General features: G+C 40.3%; 1 protein-coding gene across 5 annotated transcripts in view; it reads left to right on the top strand.

Annotated features, from left to right (window-relative positions):
* LOC122970838 (dynamin binding protein) overlaps nt 1–20,083 on the top strand; it is a 51,790-nt gene that overhangs the window by 13,939 nt on the left and 17,768 nt on the right. For 4 of the 5 annotated variants that reach the window (XM_044337120.1, XM_044337123.1, XM_044337122.1 and 1 more), the window contains exons 2-4: nt 2,278–2,432; nt 3,874–3,996; nt 6,791–8,995. In XM_044337120.1, coding sequence (XP_044193055.1) covers nt 2,288–2,432; nt 3,874–3,996; nt 6,791–8,995 — 2,473 coding nt within the window. In that variant the 5' untranslated portion in view covers nt 2,278–2,287. Of the gene's footprint in view, nt 1–2,277; nt 2,433–3,873; nt 3,997–6,790; nt 8,996–16,764; nt 18,780–20,083 lie in introns of those variants that run through there. The other variant, XM_044337124.1, reaches the window with a different exon arrangement.

Below are 20,083 nucleotides of genomic sequence, written 5' to 3'. Positions count from 1 at the left end.
AGCACCAGCTGCTTTTGTTAAGAAAAACTGTGCTGCTTAAACCTTCACTGGGGAACAAAGAAACCACACAAGTACACACTCAAACACTCTTTGCTGTTAATACTAGTCATCTGTCCCATTGATATACCTCCACAACCAAATCCAGGATAACCTGAGTCTTTCCCCAGAGATGGTGGCACTATACTGGGCTAGAGTCCTCTTCCTCTCCCCCCCTCGGTTCCATCAGCCCACTTAACAGAAGCCCCATTGACTGGGACAAACTACAGCCCTCTTCTCTCGTTTCCCGTCTCTTTCAGTGTGTCCATCCCCACCTGTGGTTAGTCTGTCTCCAGATAATGATACACCAGGGCTGGTGAAATACTTATTAAATGCAATCTTTGTGTTGTCTTGTGTGTGTTTGCTCATTTTGCTCATAATTGAAGTAGTCAGCAACACAAATTTGAGTAACTTTCTTAACTGTTTTGTGACTTAAAATGATGAAAACAGTTGCTTTTCCACAAATAGAACTTATTCTTATGATTATTTTCTTTCAGATCATATTTACTGTAGGCTATATTTCATGAGTGTTAGAATCTCAAAATGCAAACACATGCAATGTCAGATAAGCATGCACACAGCCAAATATCATTTAAAACTAGAAGAGTGCACTCAGTAGGGTGCGGATTTCCGCCAGGTGTGTACAATCAAGATGGTGGCAAAGATAACAAAAACAGGGATTTACTCATCTCGTATCATGCCTAACTTTAGTGGATCATAACATATCTAGTATGAGATAAATCAGCAGATGCTCTGGTTCAAGATGAGACCAAACTTTTCTATGGATGCCAGTTTTTGAGCCACAACAAAGGCCAAAATGTGGCCTGCAACAGACTAGGTAAGCCTTGGTTTTAACTTAGCCAATTGCCAGAAATAACTTTGTATGACATGTCGTAATGCGTATCGTAAAATGGCGAGGATTGCTGAAAAGATGAAAGTCTAAGCTTTTACGACAGGCTCATAAGGAATCTTATCGATATTTATTTGAAACAACACAACCCGCTCTCAAGGTACCGAAATTTGGCACCGATTGATCCAACATGGCAACAAGCCATGATTGACTGTTCCTAGCAGCAACAAAATTCCAAACTGAAGCAGTTGTTGATCAATGAGGAGTGACGAGTCAGCAGTCAGTGGCAGCATAAAATAGATTTTTCAGAAATTGTGAATCACCGCAACCACAAGAGGTCCTTGAGCATACAGAAACAAATGTGCACAAAAATATTAGGCTGATGGGTACAGTAGTATGTGACATTATCTGCGGACAGATATACACACGGACTCACAGACACGACCAAACTCATGATCATGATAATTATAAGCAGTCATCTAAATGTATTCTGTTCCGCAAAACCTCCAACCAGTAGTTAGGGGGTTTAACCACCGTTGGGCTGGTAAATGTGATTTTATTTCACTGAACAGGATTCAGGTCAGTCACTTAATTAAGATCAGTAGTGTTATTTATTTAGGTAAGATGGGAAATTATAAACTCATGTCTCTAGATCCCCTCTAGAAGATAGATACTATACATAAGCTTTCATATTTTGATTTCATTTCACAAAATGAGAAAATAATGTCAAAACAGTGGCTTACATCTTTGACTCGAATGCAGTTCTAAATGCAGTGTCAACTGTAGAACAATTAGTGGCACAAACCAGGGCAAAGGTCAGAGATGAATATACAGGTAGAAATACTTTAAATGTGTGTGTGTGGGTGTGAGTGATATAAATATCTGCTGAACTGAATGGGCAGACCTGTATTATCTGTGCATCTCTAACCCTTGTTTGCTTATGAGAAAGCAGGAGAAGGATAGAAGAGCGCTAAGGAATGCCCTTCAGCCTTCTTAAGTACAGCTCTCTTTTTTTGCTTTTCTCTTTCTTTTCTTTCTCCTTTTCTATCGCGGGTTTCTCACGCTCTCTCTTCCCCCTTCATTTGGTGCTATTTCACAAAAGCTTGTCCTCACTGTGAGGCATTTGTTGATCTGTATGGCGAGGATTTTGAATAGCACCAGTGTGTCTTGTTGAGAAAATGGAGACGCATTCCCTCATGGGAAAGACTTCTGAATCTTGAAATTTTTCTTAATGTTTTTGAACGTTTTGCACTTCAGCATTTTGTTGTTTATCCTAACTTTTTGTTTCTAATCCCCATCTACGTGAACTCACTGCTTTATTAATTTTAATATAAAAAAATGTGTGAATTATCTGCTTATCTCTCTGTGTCTCTCTCTTTCTGCCTGTACAGGTTATGAGTAATGGAAGCAGGATCAGTGGTGCGTGCCGTGTTCGAGTTTCTCCCCAGTGTCTCTGAGGAGCTGCCGCTCTTCACTGGTGATGTCATTGAGGTGCTCAGTGTCGTAGATGAGTTCTGGTTGCTTGGTAACAAAGATGGCGTCACAGGTAAGGTGTCAAGGGAAGTGGCTGCTGTAAGTAGACCTGTATGGTAAATTTATATGTATATTATATAAATGTCCTCTGTGTGAAACTACACCGAGAAGCCTATAGTATCACAGTGATTATACATTAAACAAACCACATGGGAAACTGTAATTTAGTTTGGTATGAAATGGCGATAGGCAATTGCTGTTTTACACATATCTGAGTTATCAGACCACTGATATGATTATTTGTAGAGTGTGCAGATCCAGCTCCCTCTTGGGGCTTGAATTTGTAAAAGATTCCAGCTGTTCTTTCTAATAATTGTTTGACATTTTCTCCTTCACTTCCTCTCTAAGTTTTGTAATGCGTACGTCCATGACATCACTTGCAGAGTACGGGGGTTTGAGATGTGCAAACGATTAAAATGTTCTTGCTCTTGAGCAGGTCTGATAATTGAGAATAATCATAGAATATTAAATCTACACTAAAAAACGAGGAATGAAGTGTTGCAGATCTTACACATAGTTCTTATACATTAAACAGTGTTTTAATTTAAAGGCCCTGCACATTTATTGTAATTCACTCTGGGTGAGATGTGAAACTGAAGTGTACATCATTTTTCCTTCACTTCCTCTGCCCTTCCAAGAGGTTGAACGTCACTCAAGATGACAAAGGGGGCTCCCTCAGAGGGGTAGATCAGAGGGGAAGTTAATGCGGGTTTGCTTAACTGCTTCTCGAAAACACAGATGATATCAATACATTTATAGCAAAGCTTTCCTGGAAAGATGGGAACTGTTGTTACATGCATCCACTGAAGTGAAGTTCAAAGAGATGCACATCCTGTTTACAGTAAGGTCCTTCTCTATTCAGACTAAATACCATTCTACTTTTGCTGTTCTGTTTTATTTGGTGTTTAAATATATTAGTGTACTCTGACATATGTGGGTCAATTAGTAAACACTATAATACTCACAAAAAGAGAGCAATGTATAACATATAGGCTTTTCCATGACCTAATTGGTCGTTGTATTCACCCTAAAACCAGTACATTTATATTTTCAGACAGATAAAATTATGACATAAAATAATATTTGATTAAAAAAACAGATACAATATAAAGCAAATCATCTGAACATCATAGACTTTAATGTAGTTGTAAATCTGCAGGCCTATAAAGTTGTCAAAAACAGGACTGATTCTACTTTTTCTCTCCCAATACTTATTCCAATACCTCGTCGATAGTACCAATATTATATCTGACATATTGCCTGCAAGTATTAGGATAAGGATAAGGATACTACATCAGGATAGTAATGCATTTTTCTATGAGTGAACATACAGTAGCTGAATATAGGACATAATGAAGAAGAAGTATTGAGAAAGTTACAATAGACACTGAAGTTGTTTGTTTGCATTCTCTGTAAATGTTCAGCTGTGTTTTTCCTCTTTGTCCTGTCTTCAGGTCAGTTTCCCAGCACCTTTGTGGAAGAGATTACAATTCCCAGCACCAAGCCTGGAGACAGTCTGTATGTGTGCATCAGTGATTTCAGCTCAACAGAGTCGGGGAACTTGTCTCTTAAGAGAGGTATGGAGATACAAGCAACACTTACTTTTAAAATAGTGATTTAAGTGTGAATCACTCCAAGTCTTTGGCTTTGAACACTATTTGTGTCCTAAAACATCAAGATTTCTTTTTATAAGAACACACAAAGGCTTTGTTATCTGTCATTTATAAGTAGATGCTTTGCACAGAATACTGGATATAACTGAACATAACACTAGAAGTTGTATGTTAAATAGTATTACTGGTAACTCTAACGGGCCATGTCTTCTCACTTAGCTTAACGCTACTTGTTGATGTCGCAGCACTCAGGTAAACAGTTTGTTTTGTGTTGTAATGTAGTTTTGTTGTGTTAGACATTGTCTCTATTGTCACAAAGTGTGAACCACTCACTCTTAAATTGAATGTTGCCAGAAATTAAAATCACACAATGATTTTTGTGCAGCATTCAGTTTTAGTTGTGCTGGTTGGTGTGCTAATAACAGTTCTGAGAAATGAGACAAATTACACTAAAGATTTATTATGTTTATTTCTAGTCACCATTCTCAGTCTGGTGCTGAAATTAAATGTAGATTTGGTGCGAAATGCTTTCTTGTAACAAAGCAAACCTCGACTATAGTGATAACTGTCAATAAAGACAAGGCAAATGTTTTCCTTCGCTTCCTCTTGAAAAGGAATATCAGTTTAGAAATAGGTGCAGATATTTACATGATCAAGATCATCATAAATCAACAGAAACAACTCTGACACAAAGTAAGAAACAAGTGAGCTCAAATTAGATCAAACCTGTGATGTCACCCTGCTGCAGTGTCTGGTGGAACTTCTCTAGAAAATCGATTAGGAAAGAAGATAAAGGTCACTTAGTGCACCAACGAACGGCACAAGAAGACAAGTCTTCTCTTTCATTTGCTGAGTTAGAACTGCTGCCATGACCTTAGATTAAAATACATACACAGGCTTGGACATAGTTTTAAATTATTGAATTTGGAAAAGAGCTCATATTCATATGATCTTTATGTTTAAGACCATTAACATAGCACTGATTCTTTAAAGGAAATGCATTCTCCTACCCCAAAAGTTTTTCTAAGGCTGTTTGTCATTAACATTTTATGTCACTCAGTATACTGTTCAGAATAAATTAAGAAATGCTCAGTCAAATTAAACACAGTCTGTTTTCTTCCAAGTTCCTCAAAATTTACATTGTGGAGATGTGCTGTTTTTTTAACAATGGAATAACAGTATTGATTAAGATTTCCAAATTAATCGCTATAGAATCAGAATTCTAGTATAGGATAGTGTATGACCATGATTAATCAAAACTCCAATTATGGAATAATTTTATTTAAAACCCCCACAAAGAACATACAGTGTTTGTCTATGTGTACAAATGTGAAAATTGTCATGAACAGTAAATGTGAAATTGTCAGATTAGCTAAATAATAATAATTTGTCTCCTATAGCCATCACATTAATTTGGGAACGCTGAATTTGAGATTGTTTTAAAGAGTTTAAAATTGTCATCCAAAACATCTAATGGATGATGGACATTTCACTGCAATATCATTACTTTATACTTTTTAAACTTGGACATGCTCTGCTGTAAATGCCCTGCCAACAATGACATTGTGTCACCATGATGACACAAAAAACACTCAACACATCAGGTTACTTTCCAAAACCGCCCACTAGATGTCCTCAGATGCCAAACTGAAACCCATGGGGACTCTTCAGCTGAGTTTTGGCTTTCTTTTCATATTCCTGAATTTTCTCACATGATCACATTAGCTGTGTTATTTTTTCTGATTTTTTTTCATTCACCGACACTCTCAGGCATACAACTGTGATGTTTGCAGGATTTCTTCACTTTGGTAAAACTTTTTATTGTTGTCTTTTAATGTGGTTAGAAGTGCTGGAAGTAGTTGTAGTCATAGTAGTAGTGGAAGTATTGCAACAGCATTTGAATAGTGAATTTAAAGGTGCTTTGAACAAGATTTTAGGTTAAAGTATATTAGTTATACAATAGGAACAACTTTTCTCTTCAATACTATATCAAGTTATTAATCAGCAATTCGTCACTCTTACTGTACACCCTTTTTTTTTCTTTTTTTTTTTTTAACTATGACTAAATTTACCCAAAAACAACATTATAGTACATTTTTGTTTTGTCACACATAAACAACACTTCCTGGATCAAAGGAAACAGCCCTCACTGGCAGTCTGAGAGCTGAAATGTTCATTTCCAGTATGAATTTCCATGGTCCTAATGGCTGTGTTGTTGTCCCAGACACAATGGGAGGTGGAGCCGCAGGTCTTTGGAATGTGACCCCTATAATGTCTGGCTGACCAGTCAACATTCCTTTAATCCCTGATTCTCCAAGTATATTAACAGGAGGGCTGACTATAGAAAAGTTATTAAAAAGGCAACAATAAAGGTAAACTGAAATAACTCAAATTATGCCTTAAAAAAGAAAACGGAACAGAAAAAGCTGTCAGCCGCCACATAAGCTGCAGGCTTCTTCTCTGTTTTGCATACTTGGCTAATTGGTTGAATTAGAGGATTAGAATAGTATTAAAAATATACATATACTGTAGATTGATAAAAGCAACCAGCATGACAACCTATGTTGCTTTTATTACCTTTATATCCTGAAGCATCGCAGCTTTTACTTTGTGCTTCTCTCAGTACTTACAACTCCCCTCTTATCTGTTTTGCTACAATGACAAATGAAATATATTTCAAATAAGAATATAAGATGTGCCAACAAGATTCATAACAGTAATATGAATATTAAATGCAATTTGTTCTCTGTCTGTCTAGGTGATGTGGTTGTGGGAGAGGCAGGAGGGTCCATTGACCTCGGGGAAACCTGGCAACGTGGCTGTAATGCCTTGGGCATCCGTGGTCTCTTCCCCTTATCATGTGTGAAGGAGCTGAACCTTTCAGGGCGCTCCAGGCAGCTGTCTGAGCGCTCAGCTCAGGCTCAGGCTTTAGAGCTCCCACCGTATGCCCTAGGCCAGGCCCGTGCGCTTATGAGCCTCCATGCACAGCTCAATGAGGAGCTGGACTTCCGCGAGGGGGACTTGATCATCATCACAGGCCTGCCTGAGCCGGGCTGGTTCCAGGGGGAGCTGGATGGCCGCAGGGGCATTTTCCCGGAGGGGTTTGTGGAGCTGTTGGGTCCCCTCCGATCTCCTCAAGAGCCTTTGGACTGCCAGTATTTGAACAATGACCCTCAGCAATTTAGCTACGAGGACCCTTATGATGCAGGAGAGGGGACTGAGGAGGAAGGTGCAGAGGAAGGGGAGATTTTCCTGACAGAGGTAGAGGAGCAGAAGGAGGCTGAAGTAGAAGAAGAGGAAGAGGAGGAGGAGGAGGAGGGCGGTGTCTATGGAGTGGCACTGTATGAGTTTCGGGCCATGGAACCAGGTGAGCTGGACTTTGACGTGGGGGACCGCATACGTGTTATAAGCACTTTGGAAGATGGTTGGCTGGAGGGGGAGCTGAGAGGGCAACGTGGTATTTTCCCTCATCGTTTTGTGAAAATGGAAGATGACGGGCAGAAAACTGCAGAGGAAACAAATGTTGTTGAACCAGAAGAAGAGAAAGAGAACAGCTGTACTTCAGAATGCAGCTCAGGTCATATATGTCCCAACGGGTCAGGGAATGATCCTGAATGGAAAGCATACGAGGATCATACAGTATGGGACCTGGACTACTTTGAGAGGACTGAGGAGCAGAGGTGGCAAAGTGAAAACAAAAGCACCGGAGCACAAACTGACAACAGAGAGCAGAGAGAAAGGGGTAGTAGGCCTGACTCTCAGCCACGTAGACCTGTCGCCCCAGCTCATAGAGGGCCTGAGAGACCCAAGTCCACTCCTCCAGCAAGGCCCAGACTCCCACCTCGGCCCAACCTCCCTGCACGTAGCCATAGGCAGCATATTGGCCCATCTTCTAACACGAATAGGTCTAGTTATACTAATGGTAACACAAGACCTTTGCAGCCCAAACTCACTCATAGCCTAACTCTTCCCAGCACTCACTCTGGTTGGTCAAAAGACAGCAGATCCTACCAGAGGCCGCCAGCGGATGGTGCCATCACCAATAACAGAAGTGCCAGTCTTGGCCAGGCATTAATTAACCTTGTTGAGGGCCATATGCAGAAGAAGCTATCTCGACATGCTAGTGTCAGTGATGCAGATATGATGATGGGCAGTGCTGAGACACGTTCAATCGCCTTAGATGCCCTGGCAACCTCAGCTGGTGACTTGGAGGCAAAGCTATCGCAGCAGCTTTTCGAATTTGAGAAAAGCTTGACTACTCCATATTGTGATACCAACATGAGCTCTGGTGCCTCTGTAGGTGACCTGCAATCCCATATCTCGCGCCACTTTTCTATTCTGGACTATGGCGATGAGAGTGATATCATTCGAGGCTCCTCACATTCTCCAGTGTCCCACCTCTTGCAGTCGAACTCTGCCTCTTCTTCACTAGAGAGACGCAGGACCCTCCGTCCTCCTCCTCCTCGTCCAAGAGCCTTTCGTCCTCCAGCCCCATATGCATGCAAACCAGCCCGCCCTGCTCCACGCCCCCCTCCCCGTTGCCCGAGACAACACGCTGCTCCGCCAACTAGCGACTCCCTTACCAACAGCCCCATTTTCTACACCCCTGACGAGCCAACTTCAAACCTCCTCGATCAAATAACAGAAGGACAGGCTGAGTTTGGTGACCTCGCAGCTGCCCAGGAACATGAAATCCAGTGCCAGCTGGAAGCAGAGAGAGAGTTGGAAAGAGAGATGGAGTTGGAGAGTGAGAGACAGAGGGAAGAGGAGGAGAGGTACCAGATGTTGCTACGGCTACAAGAGGTGGAGCACGACATGGAGGCCTACGCACAAACGGCAGAGGAACTCAGGGCCATGTTGGAGGAGGAGGAGGATGAGACAGCCCGCATGCAAGTCATGGAGAATCTGGAGTTCTGCAACTATACGCTGGACACGCTGGCCCTGGAACAGCAGCAGCTGCAAGGTAAGACTGTTTGGCAGTGGAGTGGGAGTTTGATGAATCATTACTCAGGCCCAAAATTGGATGTTCAAGGGGTAATGATAACATGATAGAACTGACGGCAATTTGAGAGAATTTGATTCCGAGATCAAGCTTGCAAGTATTTCAAGGATTTCCCAAAACAGAGATTTGAGCAGACCAAATGACTTAAACAGAAAGTTTATTCATTCTAACTATTCAGACTTTTAAACTTGTCATTTTAAATTGTTGAGTGGCGACTTGAAATTGAGAAACTGCGGAAAAAACAGGAAACTACGCAGTCAAGCAAAACCAAAGATACCCGACGTTACCTGCTTTCATTAATGCTGATATTTTCCTGTGGTTTACCTTTTACGAGTCAGCTAGCTAGCAGGAAGGGTTAGATGGAAACAATTTCAAACAGAGGACAAATAAGAGATTTTTCTTCCTTGATGTCATGCTTCACGGCCGTGTTGCCTGCAGGTCCGTTCTTGAAGTAATACACTCAAAAATGTTCTGACTGCAGTCAACGCCGAAGACAAAATGTAATATAGTAGGAATCTAAAAATGAGACATCAGTGCTTATCAGATTTCCTCTTTGACTTGTAATCCTGAGCACACACACACACACACACACACACACACACACACACACAGACAAATTCTACTGTACACTATGCAAACAAGACATCCCTATTTACTGTCCACAATGATCAGAGGAAGAAAGATTGTTTATTTAAATTAAGGGTTATCATAACTGTGTGTGCAGACTTTGTGGAGTGTGTGTGTATGTGTGTCGAGGAATTTGCTTTGCCTGCTCAGTACAATGCTACTTTAGAAAGGTAAAGCAAATATGACTGAATCATTCAAATTTGTCCAGTTTTTAACTAAACTTGTGTTAGAGGTATTCACAGTTTTCACATCTCGTTTAACATGACTGATTTCCTTTTAAACGTGCATGATCATCTTTTACTTTGGATAACATTTCTGAAAATCTGAACCCCTAGGTAACCCAAAAATAAATATTTTAAAGCCAAATGTTTTATGATTTCTAAAACAAAGTCAATTATTAGGATTCCATGGTCACACAATATCAACATACACAATGACCTTGTCATTGATTGCTGTCATTTTTTTTTCTCTCTTCATGTGATTGATTAATTTGGTGATTGTGAACACAAGGAACAATGAATTTGTCAACAATATTCATATTCTACTGTTGGGCTTGATGGATCACCCTCAGCCAAAGCTAATTGATTTGTTTTTGCCATCTCATACTATCTGGGAGCATGGTGCTGTCTTTGGCAGCCCAACACTTTTTCACTTAGGTACGAGGTGCATTCCTGCACATAGTGAGAGGGGAAGCAATGCACATGGGCCTCTGTCTCTTTTTCCACTCTCTCTCTCTTTTAGTGGCACTCTATCCACATTTCTTCCCTTTCTCGCCTTTCTCAGAGTTTCCTCTCTTTGCACCTTTCATCCTTTTCCTCCATCATCTGTTCTTTTTCAAATGGATTGAGAAGACATTGGGTGTGGTTTGGGGATTTCTGCAGTAGTGGCGAAGGACTTAGCATGGCGGGACCCAAAGTGTGGTTGTGGCGAGCTGTGACATGGCCCCTGGCACACCTCTCCACACTGCTTGCACTCGCTCGGGAGGCCAGATCTAACAGAGTGGCAGGTAGGCTTGAGTTGTGTCTGAGTTTTGGTTGGTGCTCATTTGGTTATTTATTGGACTGTTTTGCTATTTGACAGTCGGTGTTGCGTTGACTGAACATGCATGCTGTTTGTTTCTCAGCATCACTTTTGCTAGTAGCCTGTAATTCTCTACTCACTGAGCAAGTGCAGCAGTTGTTGGCTTTGTGCCTTGCTCAAGGGCATTGATAGTTGTTGAGTTTGCCCATATGGGCTCAACTTTGTATTAGGTAAGCAGGTTGGAAATATGAATTGTTGAACGAGTTGTTCACTTTTAACCATTTTGACTGTGTTAGGAACATGAAGTCTTGGTTTTGGTTCATTAAAAACATCAAGGATATATTCCCTGAACACTGGTTCTTGGATTGGGCGATAAGACAATATAAACCTAGAGATGATATACATTTGTTATATCATTTATCAGAGATTTTGCCATACTGTTTGTTTGGGCTGCAATGATTATTATCATATAAATTAATCTGTTGATTATTTTCTTAATTTTGATTGATTAATTTATTTGATTGAATTTAATCTCTTCTGTAAAACATCAGAAAACTGACCAACAGTCCAAAGCCCAAAAGATATTTCCCATTAACTATAATGTTAAGACAAAGAAAAGCATCAAATTCTCACATTTGAGAGCCTGGAACCACCAAATCTTTAGTGATTATTTTGCCTGGTAAATGACAATGACAAACAATTAATCAGTTATCAAAATAGCCTAGTTGCTGACTCATTTCCTGTTGATCGATTAACAGGTAGCTGTCACTTTAATGTCTCTCGGTGTATTAGGCCAGTGGAGGCAATGCTGCAAATCAATGAGCAAGACTGCTTCATGGTTATATTAGATTTATGTTATTTTTGCATCATTGTGTTATTGTTATTTTATCTATGAAAAGTTTCTCATTTTTTCTTCTGTTCTTGGATTTTATCTTTATTACTCAGTTCTCCCTCAGTGGTTCTGCATCAATAATTCTGCTGATTTCTTTGTCACTTGGCAGTGAATGTACTTTTATCAGCTTTCTGACAGCCAAGTTGACTGACTCACGTCCGTCACTGTCTTCCTTTCTATCTACACACTCACACCCACAAATGTTCCCCATTCGTTTAGAAGCTTTCAGTCTAATCACTGCCATTCACAGCAACAACCAGGCTGCTTTGTAATGCAAATTTGTCCCATCCTACATTAACATCAATGAATCAGATCCATTTCACGCCTATTGAAGAAACACTGATAACATGTTCTTTTAATGACTAAGTATCCTGATGATTCAGTCAGAACTGTGACTTTCACAAACAGTTACAGTTCAGGCTATTGTTTGTCTGCTCTAAGCTCATCTGGCTGAGGTAATAAATTAGATGACTCCAGTGTATTCTAATTTAATACTTTTCCCTTACTTGTTTGTCATTATACTATTAATCATTAAATACATATAAGTGTTAATTGTTTCTGTTTTTGTTGCGTTTAAATTACTCAAATCCTTACTTGTTGCTGGCAGTCTTTATGTCTGTCAATGAAAAGAATCACCCTTAGGGCAGGAACAGGTTCCAATGGCCACAGGTGCCTCTTAGGGTCATACAACCACATAGTTTCCATTCACTCATCACAGTTCAGGAATCCTCTCACCCTTCTTTCACAACAGTGAAATCTAAGATTGCATCTTCTTGTCCTTTGATAGTTGCCTCACTCTTGGATGTGGAAATGGGCTAAGATAGTAGCATGATTTATAATAGTTAGAATTAAGCGCCAGGATGGGAAACAGCCAAGAACACTCCCTTCACAAAATGTTTGATATGGTAATTATTAACACATTAGTCTGACACAACAGCTTGTAGTAGGATATGTTTGTAGGATATTAAGTTTCCCATTGTTTTCACTTTTAATGCTTCTCTCACAAAAGGGTGTGTACTTATCAAGTATGCTCTTGGGATCTTTGTTGCAAGAAATGTGTTTGTCATCTATTGCTATGCATGTGTACACACACACACTCGCACACACAGGAGTGAATGTTCTTCTGTGCTTTTGCAGGGTGTGTTCCTAAATGTGACTTCTGAGATACAATGGCAGCTTATTGTTGCAAGGCAGGGAGTAACTTCAACACTGGGCTACGTCTGCACTTCACTGTGCAGCTCAAAGTCTTCAAAGAGGCTGACAGTGGTGTATTATTTTAACTCAGAACAGACAGAATCAATTTTGATATCTTAAATGCTGTATCTTAAATATCTTAATATATGCAGTATGAATCTGGTGTTAATTGTTTTAATTTAAAATACTTACAAGAGGAGACTCTGAAGTAACACTTTCCTATCTGAGCGAGTGAATTAAAGTGTGTTAGGATGAAAAGGGTGACAAAGGTTTCACATCCTGTGTGATTATTCCCAGGCGTTGTGTGTGTGTGTGAATGGCTCTAGCAATTTGTATGGCTGAATTTTTCCAATATTTGCAGTGTATCTATCACAATATGGCTAATGTATACACAATCCCTGACTGAACAATCAAATTGAATCAGCTGAATGTGCTGCATTCTGCCATGAATTACATCTGACAAAACTCCTCACTTGAAAATCAATCAATCAAACTTTATTTGTATAACACCTTTCATACAGGTTAATGCAGTTCAAAGTGCTTCACAGGTGACTGACAAGCCGATAATAAGACAGAACAAGTGTAGGCTGAAAACAAAAGGAAACAATTTGAGACCAATGCATGTGAGAAAAATAAAAATGTAGGCTAATAAAATAGATTTAAAAGCTATAAGAGTAATAGTAGTAAAATAGAGTGAAATAAAAGCTAAAAAACTAGATAAAACAGATTATAAAGACAAAGCAAAACAAAGACATTAAATTGAGGGATAAAAAATACACTTAATAATATTAATGATAATAAAATAACAGAGAATAAAATTTGACAACATAAATACAATAAGAGAAATTAATAAAATAAAGTAAATAATGTCTATAAACCATTTTAATCAAAAGGCTGAAGAGGCAGGTTTTAAGTCCAGCTGCTCTCAGATCCTCATGCAGGCTGTTCCAGCTGCTCGGAGCATAAAAGCTGCTTCAGCAAAGATTTTAGTCGTGCACTTTGCACTTTGGAACAACTAACAGACTTGTGTCAGAGGACCGTACTGGTTCATACACTTCGTGTGAAGTATGTGAGGCATATATGTCGATGCAAGACCACGAAGGGCTTTAAAAACAAGTAAAAGAATTTTAAAATCAACATGGAAACTGACAGGCAACCAATGTAAGGACTTTAAAACAGGTGTAATGTGTTCTCTCCTTCTGGTCCTGTTCTGAATCAGCTGTAGCTGAATTGTAACTTTTTTGAGTAGACCAGATAGGAGAGCATGACAGTAGTCCAGCCTGCTTGATATAAAAGCATGCATTACTCTCTCTGTGAGAAATGGTCAAACTTTAGCAATATTTTAAATATTTTTGAGGTGAGTTTTTCTCTCAGCTTTAGAATCTATGACTAAAATTTTAATTTTATCCTGGTTGAGCTGTAAAACATTTTGTGAGATCCAGCCATTAACATCTAAAATACATTTTAGAAGGGATTCAATTGGTGCTGTGTCATCAGGAGACATGACGACATAAAGTCGGCATAAAGTCGGCATAAAATCGGCATAAAATCGACATTACTATGGAAAGAGATGCCATGGCTCCTGATGACATCACCAAGGGGTAGATTGAAAAGAAGTGGCCCTAAAATTAATTCTTGGGGAACCCCACAGGTTATTTTGGAGGTTTTGGAGAAGTGACAGTCCAATGTGATTCATCAGTCTATTCAAAAGAATTTTGTGATCAACTGTATCAAAAGCAGTGCTCAGATCAAGTAGTAGTAGAAAATAAATCTGATTTAGCTAGATTTGGATTACAGTTTATTCAGAATCATATAATAATTTGGACAACAAACAATTTTGGACAGCAAAATTATGAGCTTGATGTGATCATTTAATCATATTACTTTTCCTCCTAAGGCTGATAGATAATAATATTGACTTATTGCCAGCCCAGCATGGCTGTGTTAAAGTTTCAGTAGACGAATCTGGCACAAAGTTACAAAAAACACTTTTATTATACATTACATTATGCTCTATGTGCCTTACAGCAGATATCCTGTGCCCAAGTATTACACAGTATGCTTGTAAATGCATCATATAATGGCTGATATGAAATGACACATACAGTATAACTTGATAAAGCCTCTGTTAATATTTGTGAAATGTGGTCATAAACAGCTTTCTTTTACACACTAATGCAGGTTTTTCTGCCTGTACCACATCTTTCTGTTTCGTCTTTTCTTGTTTAAGCTCTTTGACCTTCAGCCTCCTCTAATTCTTTAAACCCACTATTAAAACGCCTCCCTCAGCTTCCATGACTCCACAGCCTGATCTATTTAACACTGTTTTCAGGATCTGTTTCAGCTTCAGGTTTCCCTCAGTCAGCCTTGCAAACTTGGAGACTTCTAGGCTGCAGACAGTTTGATATATGACCTTATTCTTGTTCATCGCACGACTTTCTCTAGATGTGCTGAGTTTTGATCAAGCATTTGACAGCTTCATTTACATCGGCTAACACAACCACGGAAAGGAATGCTGTATTTGACATTCCTACAGTTGACGCACGTACACAAACGAGCAGTTTCGATCGTGTTCTGCCACTGAAAGCTGAGATGTTGAACACCGATAATTAAACAGTCTTACTTAAGAAAAGAACAATGTCTAAGTAAGATTTTTATGCTCAGCCTTATCTTTCGAAACTGCATCTGATGTGTCTTGGCTGGTTCTCTGCAAAAGTGTGCATCTTAACAATGATTTTCAGTATTTTTCTCCTAATAATATTATTTAGTAACAGTACATATTGTTGCATAAACATAGAACGTAAAGTGTCTTTGCTGCTTTGCTTTTTTTTCAAGCAAGAGGCTTGTTTCCATGTTTTCAGTTTATTTTACACCTTTATGTTTTCTCTCCTGGTTTGTGATAAGGTTCGTCCAAGCTGGGCTAACTTGATGCCAGTTTAATCAAATAAGGAAGTGGATTTTACGCAAAGTCCAAATTATGAAAAAAACATTGGCATTCAGAGAACACACAAGTGCTAGCTAAATTTACACTGTCTCACATGTGTGTCTGTGTGTATCCCGTGCATTTAAATGTATGCAGTTCCTTTAAACCTGTTTTTTTAGTGCCTGCCTCTTTCATGGAGTGCGGGGGGAGGGATATATTATACTGCAGCTTTATGAATAGGCCTGAGTTTTTTCTCACACTAAAAGATCATGTCTCTAGTGAGAGAGAGAGTGGGGACAGTCTTCAACAATAGCTCATTGTACACACCAGCAACTACTTATTCAGGTTTCTGTTCTAATCAGGCTGTGTATCTTTCACTCCCCAGACTCAGTTGCTCTACCAAAATAGTATAATAAATCCTTTACTTAGATCTTTCCCTCTTACTTGTTTTTGCACACTCCTCTTTCAATCAGTCATTTCTCCAAAGTGGAAAACTTGTTTGAAACAAAATCACGTGGACATCTTTGTGTGTAAAAGCTTTGCTCCTCCCTGAAATGTAGGGCTGAGGTCAGTTTCTTGCACAGTTTCAGTTTGTCCACAAATATCATGGCCTTTGGACCAGCATTGGAAGTTAGAATATGAAAGTTAGAGCTGGTTGTATACACAGACAGGAATGGGTTGCATTATTGCTTCAGCCACTGCAGCCAGCATTAATGACTTGTTGAACATGGCAATGAAAACCACAGGAAATAGCAAAAACAGAGGAAACAGGATACAAGGAAGGATGGAGGATTGTTCATGGCAGTGAAAAAAAGCATTTGGTGCCAAAGACTGTGGCCCCTCAAAGGCAAATTGTGAAGTTAGTCTCCATCTTCCATCAAAGAAATCTCTCCAGGCAGACTGTTTTCCTGCAAACAGAGGTACTAGCCAATTGAAACAATGGGAGGGGCTTTTGGGCTAATCCTCCACTCATGTGACTCCACTGAATCATTAACCCAAGGAGGCCCCTCCCTACCCCCCTCTCCTTCCACGATTCGCTGAGATGGCTACAGGGAGGGTACGATTCAGTTATGCTGAGGGCTAGGAGGCGTTGGGGCCAGGCAGTCCTGCTGAGGCAGTGGAGAAGAGAAAACAAGTGGGAGAGTTACAGGCAATATGCCTGACAGGTGGAGTCTCCCACAGCACTTTGTTATGGAATGCAGGATTTTGGAGAGAGAGAATAAGCCACGTTGAACAAGAAACCGTATCAGTTCAGGTACGGCTGATTTAAACAGCAAGGACCATGAAGAGCCCTGTGGTCTATGGCAACCCAGCCATGTTTGGCCCGGTGGACTGGAACTATGCAGCTGGTGCCACGGTAAGGAGAGGGAAGAGTGTGGAGGAGTTGGGGGATGCTGGTTGGGCCAAAGAGAGGGAGAGGATGGCTCATCTTCAACAGCTTCAGCAACTACAGCAACTGCAGCTTCAGCAGCAACAGGTTGGATATCCTGGGTATGGAGCAATTCCTCCTGGCCAGCCACAGGGACCAGTGATGATAGCAAGTCCTGGTGATCCAATTCCAGCTTCAGGCAGCCCTATGCCAGTACATGCCAGCATGATGCCTGTTCATAGACAGGCAATGGTGGCTGCAGGGGGACCAATGCCGCCTCCTGTGCATGTAGCACCTCCATGGCCTGTACAATGGGAGAACCAAGCTCAAATTATACAGGGCAATGTCTCCCACCAACCCAGCTGGGAGTATGATGAACGGCACAAGGCAGCTTTCACAGACAAGAGGCCTCAAGGCCAGAATGTTTACTTTCACCCTGGTTCAGAAGATGGTCACCTAGAGTTGAGGATATCTGAATGGAAAGGCAAACATTGTTTCTACCAGGGCCCGGAGGATTACAGCCAGCAGGACTACAGCCGAGTGCCACAACAAAAAGACAACCATGACTTCAGGAGTCGAGAAGGACCTGGTCAACTGGATGAGGATAGAAGAAGAAGGGACAATTATGTTCGAGAAAATGACCATTATGATGAACGCTATGGTCACAGGAGTCACAGAGACTACACAGATTGTGAGCATAAGGACAAATACAAGTATAGGGATCATTATGACAGGAAATACGATGAACGCTATGATGACAGAGAACAGCAATATTATGAAAACCGGAAACACCGGAAACATGATCTCAAAGGACATGACAGCTACAACAGTGAGTATGAAGAATACTATGATCATAAGGACACCTATACTCGCAGAGACAATTACAGGGACAATGATCACTACTATGAACAAGACAGGGATTATTATGACTCTAAAGAGAGTAAACGTCATAGAGAAAAGGACTACTACCAACGTAGAGAGGAGGACCACTACTATGATGAGCGAAAACATAAGGACCATTACTATGACCGGCGTGCTGAGGATCAGCATGATCGCAGAGAATATTTGTACAAAGACAGGGATGTTTATAATCGAAGGGATGAGGAAACTTACTCCAGTAAAGGAAGGGGCCAGTATGACTCTGAAATAGACGAGCACCATGGTTATAAGGAGAAGGACCACTACCGGTACAACAGATACAAGGATACAGGTGATGACAGGAGAGATGAGCACTACAACCACAGAAGGAGGGACAACTACAAAGCAAAGGAGCACTATGAGTGGAGGTCCGTGGACCACTACGACCACGAGAATGAAGACCGCCACAATCGACCAGAGATTGACCCCTATGAATCCAGGGAAGGAGGACATTCCCACTACAAAGCCCGAGACAGATATCGAGATTTACGTTCAATGTCCAGTGATTCGCGATATGAGGAATACCCTAAAAAAGATCGCAAGACACACTGTGAGGAATGGGTTGAGCAGCAGAACCAGAAACTGGTGCTCAGGGAAATGCGCTCCTTTGAGGATCCCGTTATATACAGGCACAGCGACGAGCAGGAAAAAGGATATGAGTCGAGTGCTGGGAGTACAGGTACAAAACGGGGTCGCAAGCCTGTTTATGTTGGCTCACTAGATCGCAACAGCTTCTACAGGAAGACTGCTCCAAGCTCCCTGCGAAAGTCACAGTTCGCCACCAACAGGAAGCAGAATCAAGGTAAACACTGACATGTTGTCATGTGAGAGAAGGTGCTCCACATGTTGTCTTCCTAAAGCATGAGGTTCTTATGTCTGTCAGATCAATTCTAAATCTTATTTTCAGAGGGTTTACACCAGTCCGCAATAAGATGAAAGGCTTGGGTACAACTTCACTTTACTAAACAGATCTTGAAAAACAAAAGAGGACCTATGGTTTGAAGGTGTCCTCATTTGCAACCCTAGAAGATAAAACAGGATGTCAACAGTCTTTGGTGTCTCGGGTCTTATCATTGTTGACCTCTAGAGCCACTCGTCTAATCAATGCTGGGGGCTTCAAAGTGCTGACTGGCCAGACTATCACTCCCCTCCTTAGAAAGTGCTTGCTTTAACCGGTGTGTGTGTTTGTGTGTGTGTATGTGTCAGTATCACCTATCTCTCAGGAAGGGAAACTGTGAGGTATTTGTAGGCATAAGAACCTGAATAACAGGTCTTGTGGGTTTGTGTTTTTTCTCTCATTCTCTCTGTCTGTAGTTTTCCTGTGTGCTGCCATACTCTGCATCACTGATGCTATGCTCACCCATAACTTGTCTGTTCAGTTCTTGCATGACTGAAAGGTCAGTCTTTCACAGTCTTGGCTGTTTTCTCCAGAAAGAAATACACTAAAACACTCAGACAAAATACTTCTACACCAAAGATTGAAGTTAAGATGTTAAGGATCTCAACTTACAAAGGAGCTGATAGTGTATTTGATATACAAAGCTTATCTTTATTTACTATATACATTTCAGTGTGAATGTTACAGAACCTCTTCAAGTTAACTTAGAAAACTTCTGTTATCTGTTATTTTAACCTAAGTTTGGAGTTTGTGATTGCGAGACATGTTTTAAAAAGCAGAGGGTGATGCAAAACATTACCAAACTGTAAAATATAGAGTTGCGTACTGTGTAAAATATTTTGATATTGACTCCAATTAAATAGAAGTTTTGGCACTTGTACCAAAACAGTATTTTTTCAATATCTGTGTTTGGGGAACACAAACATGTTTTAACCCTTTATTTGAATAAAAAGTGAAAATCTGCTCAGTGCATCAATGCAAATTAGAGAACTTTGCCTAAATAAAGTACAGACTAAAGAAAAGTTGATATACTGTATACCAGGAAACATCTGATCAAGTATGAGCCTAATAATCTGACCAAACATTCAACTCCAGCTTCCAATACTTGCCACAGACACATGTTAACTGGTACTCGAAAAGTATTGAGCCTCAGTAAATTTCTGTGATGAGGACTGGTCCAAAAGTTTGGACAAAATGCTCCAAGGAAA

This window comes from Thunnus albacares, chromosome 20 (genome assembly GCF_914725855.1).
Source record: "Thunnus albacares chromosome 20, fThuAlb1.1, whole genome shotgun sequence".
In the NCBI taxonomy this organism is placed as follows: domain Eukaryota; kingdom Metazoa; phylum Chordata; class Actinopteri; order Scombriformes; family Scombridae; genus Thunnus; species Thunnus albacares.
This window is presented reverse-complemented; position numbering and strand designations above follow the sequence as displayed.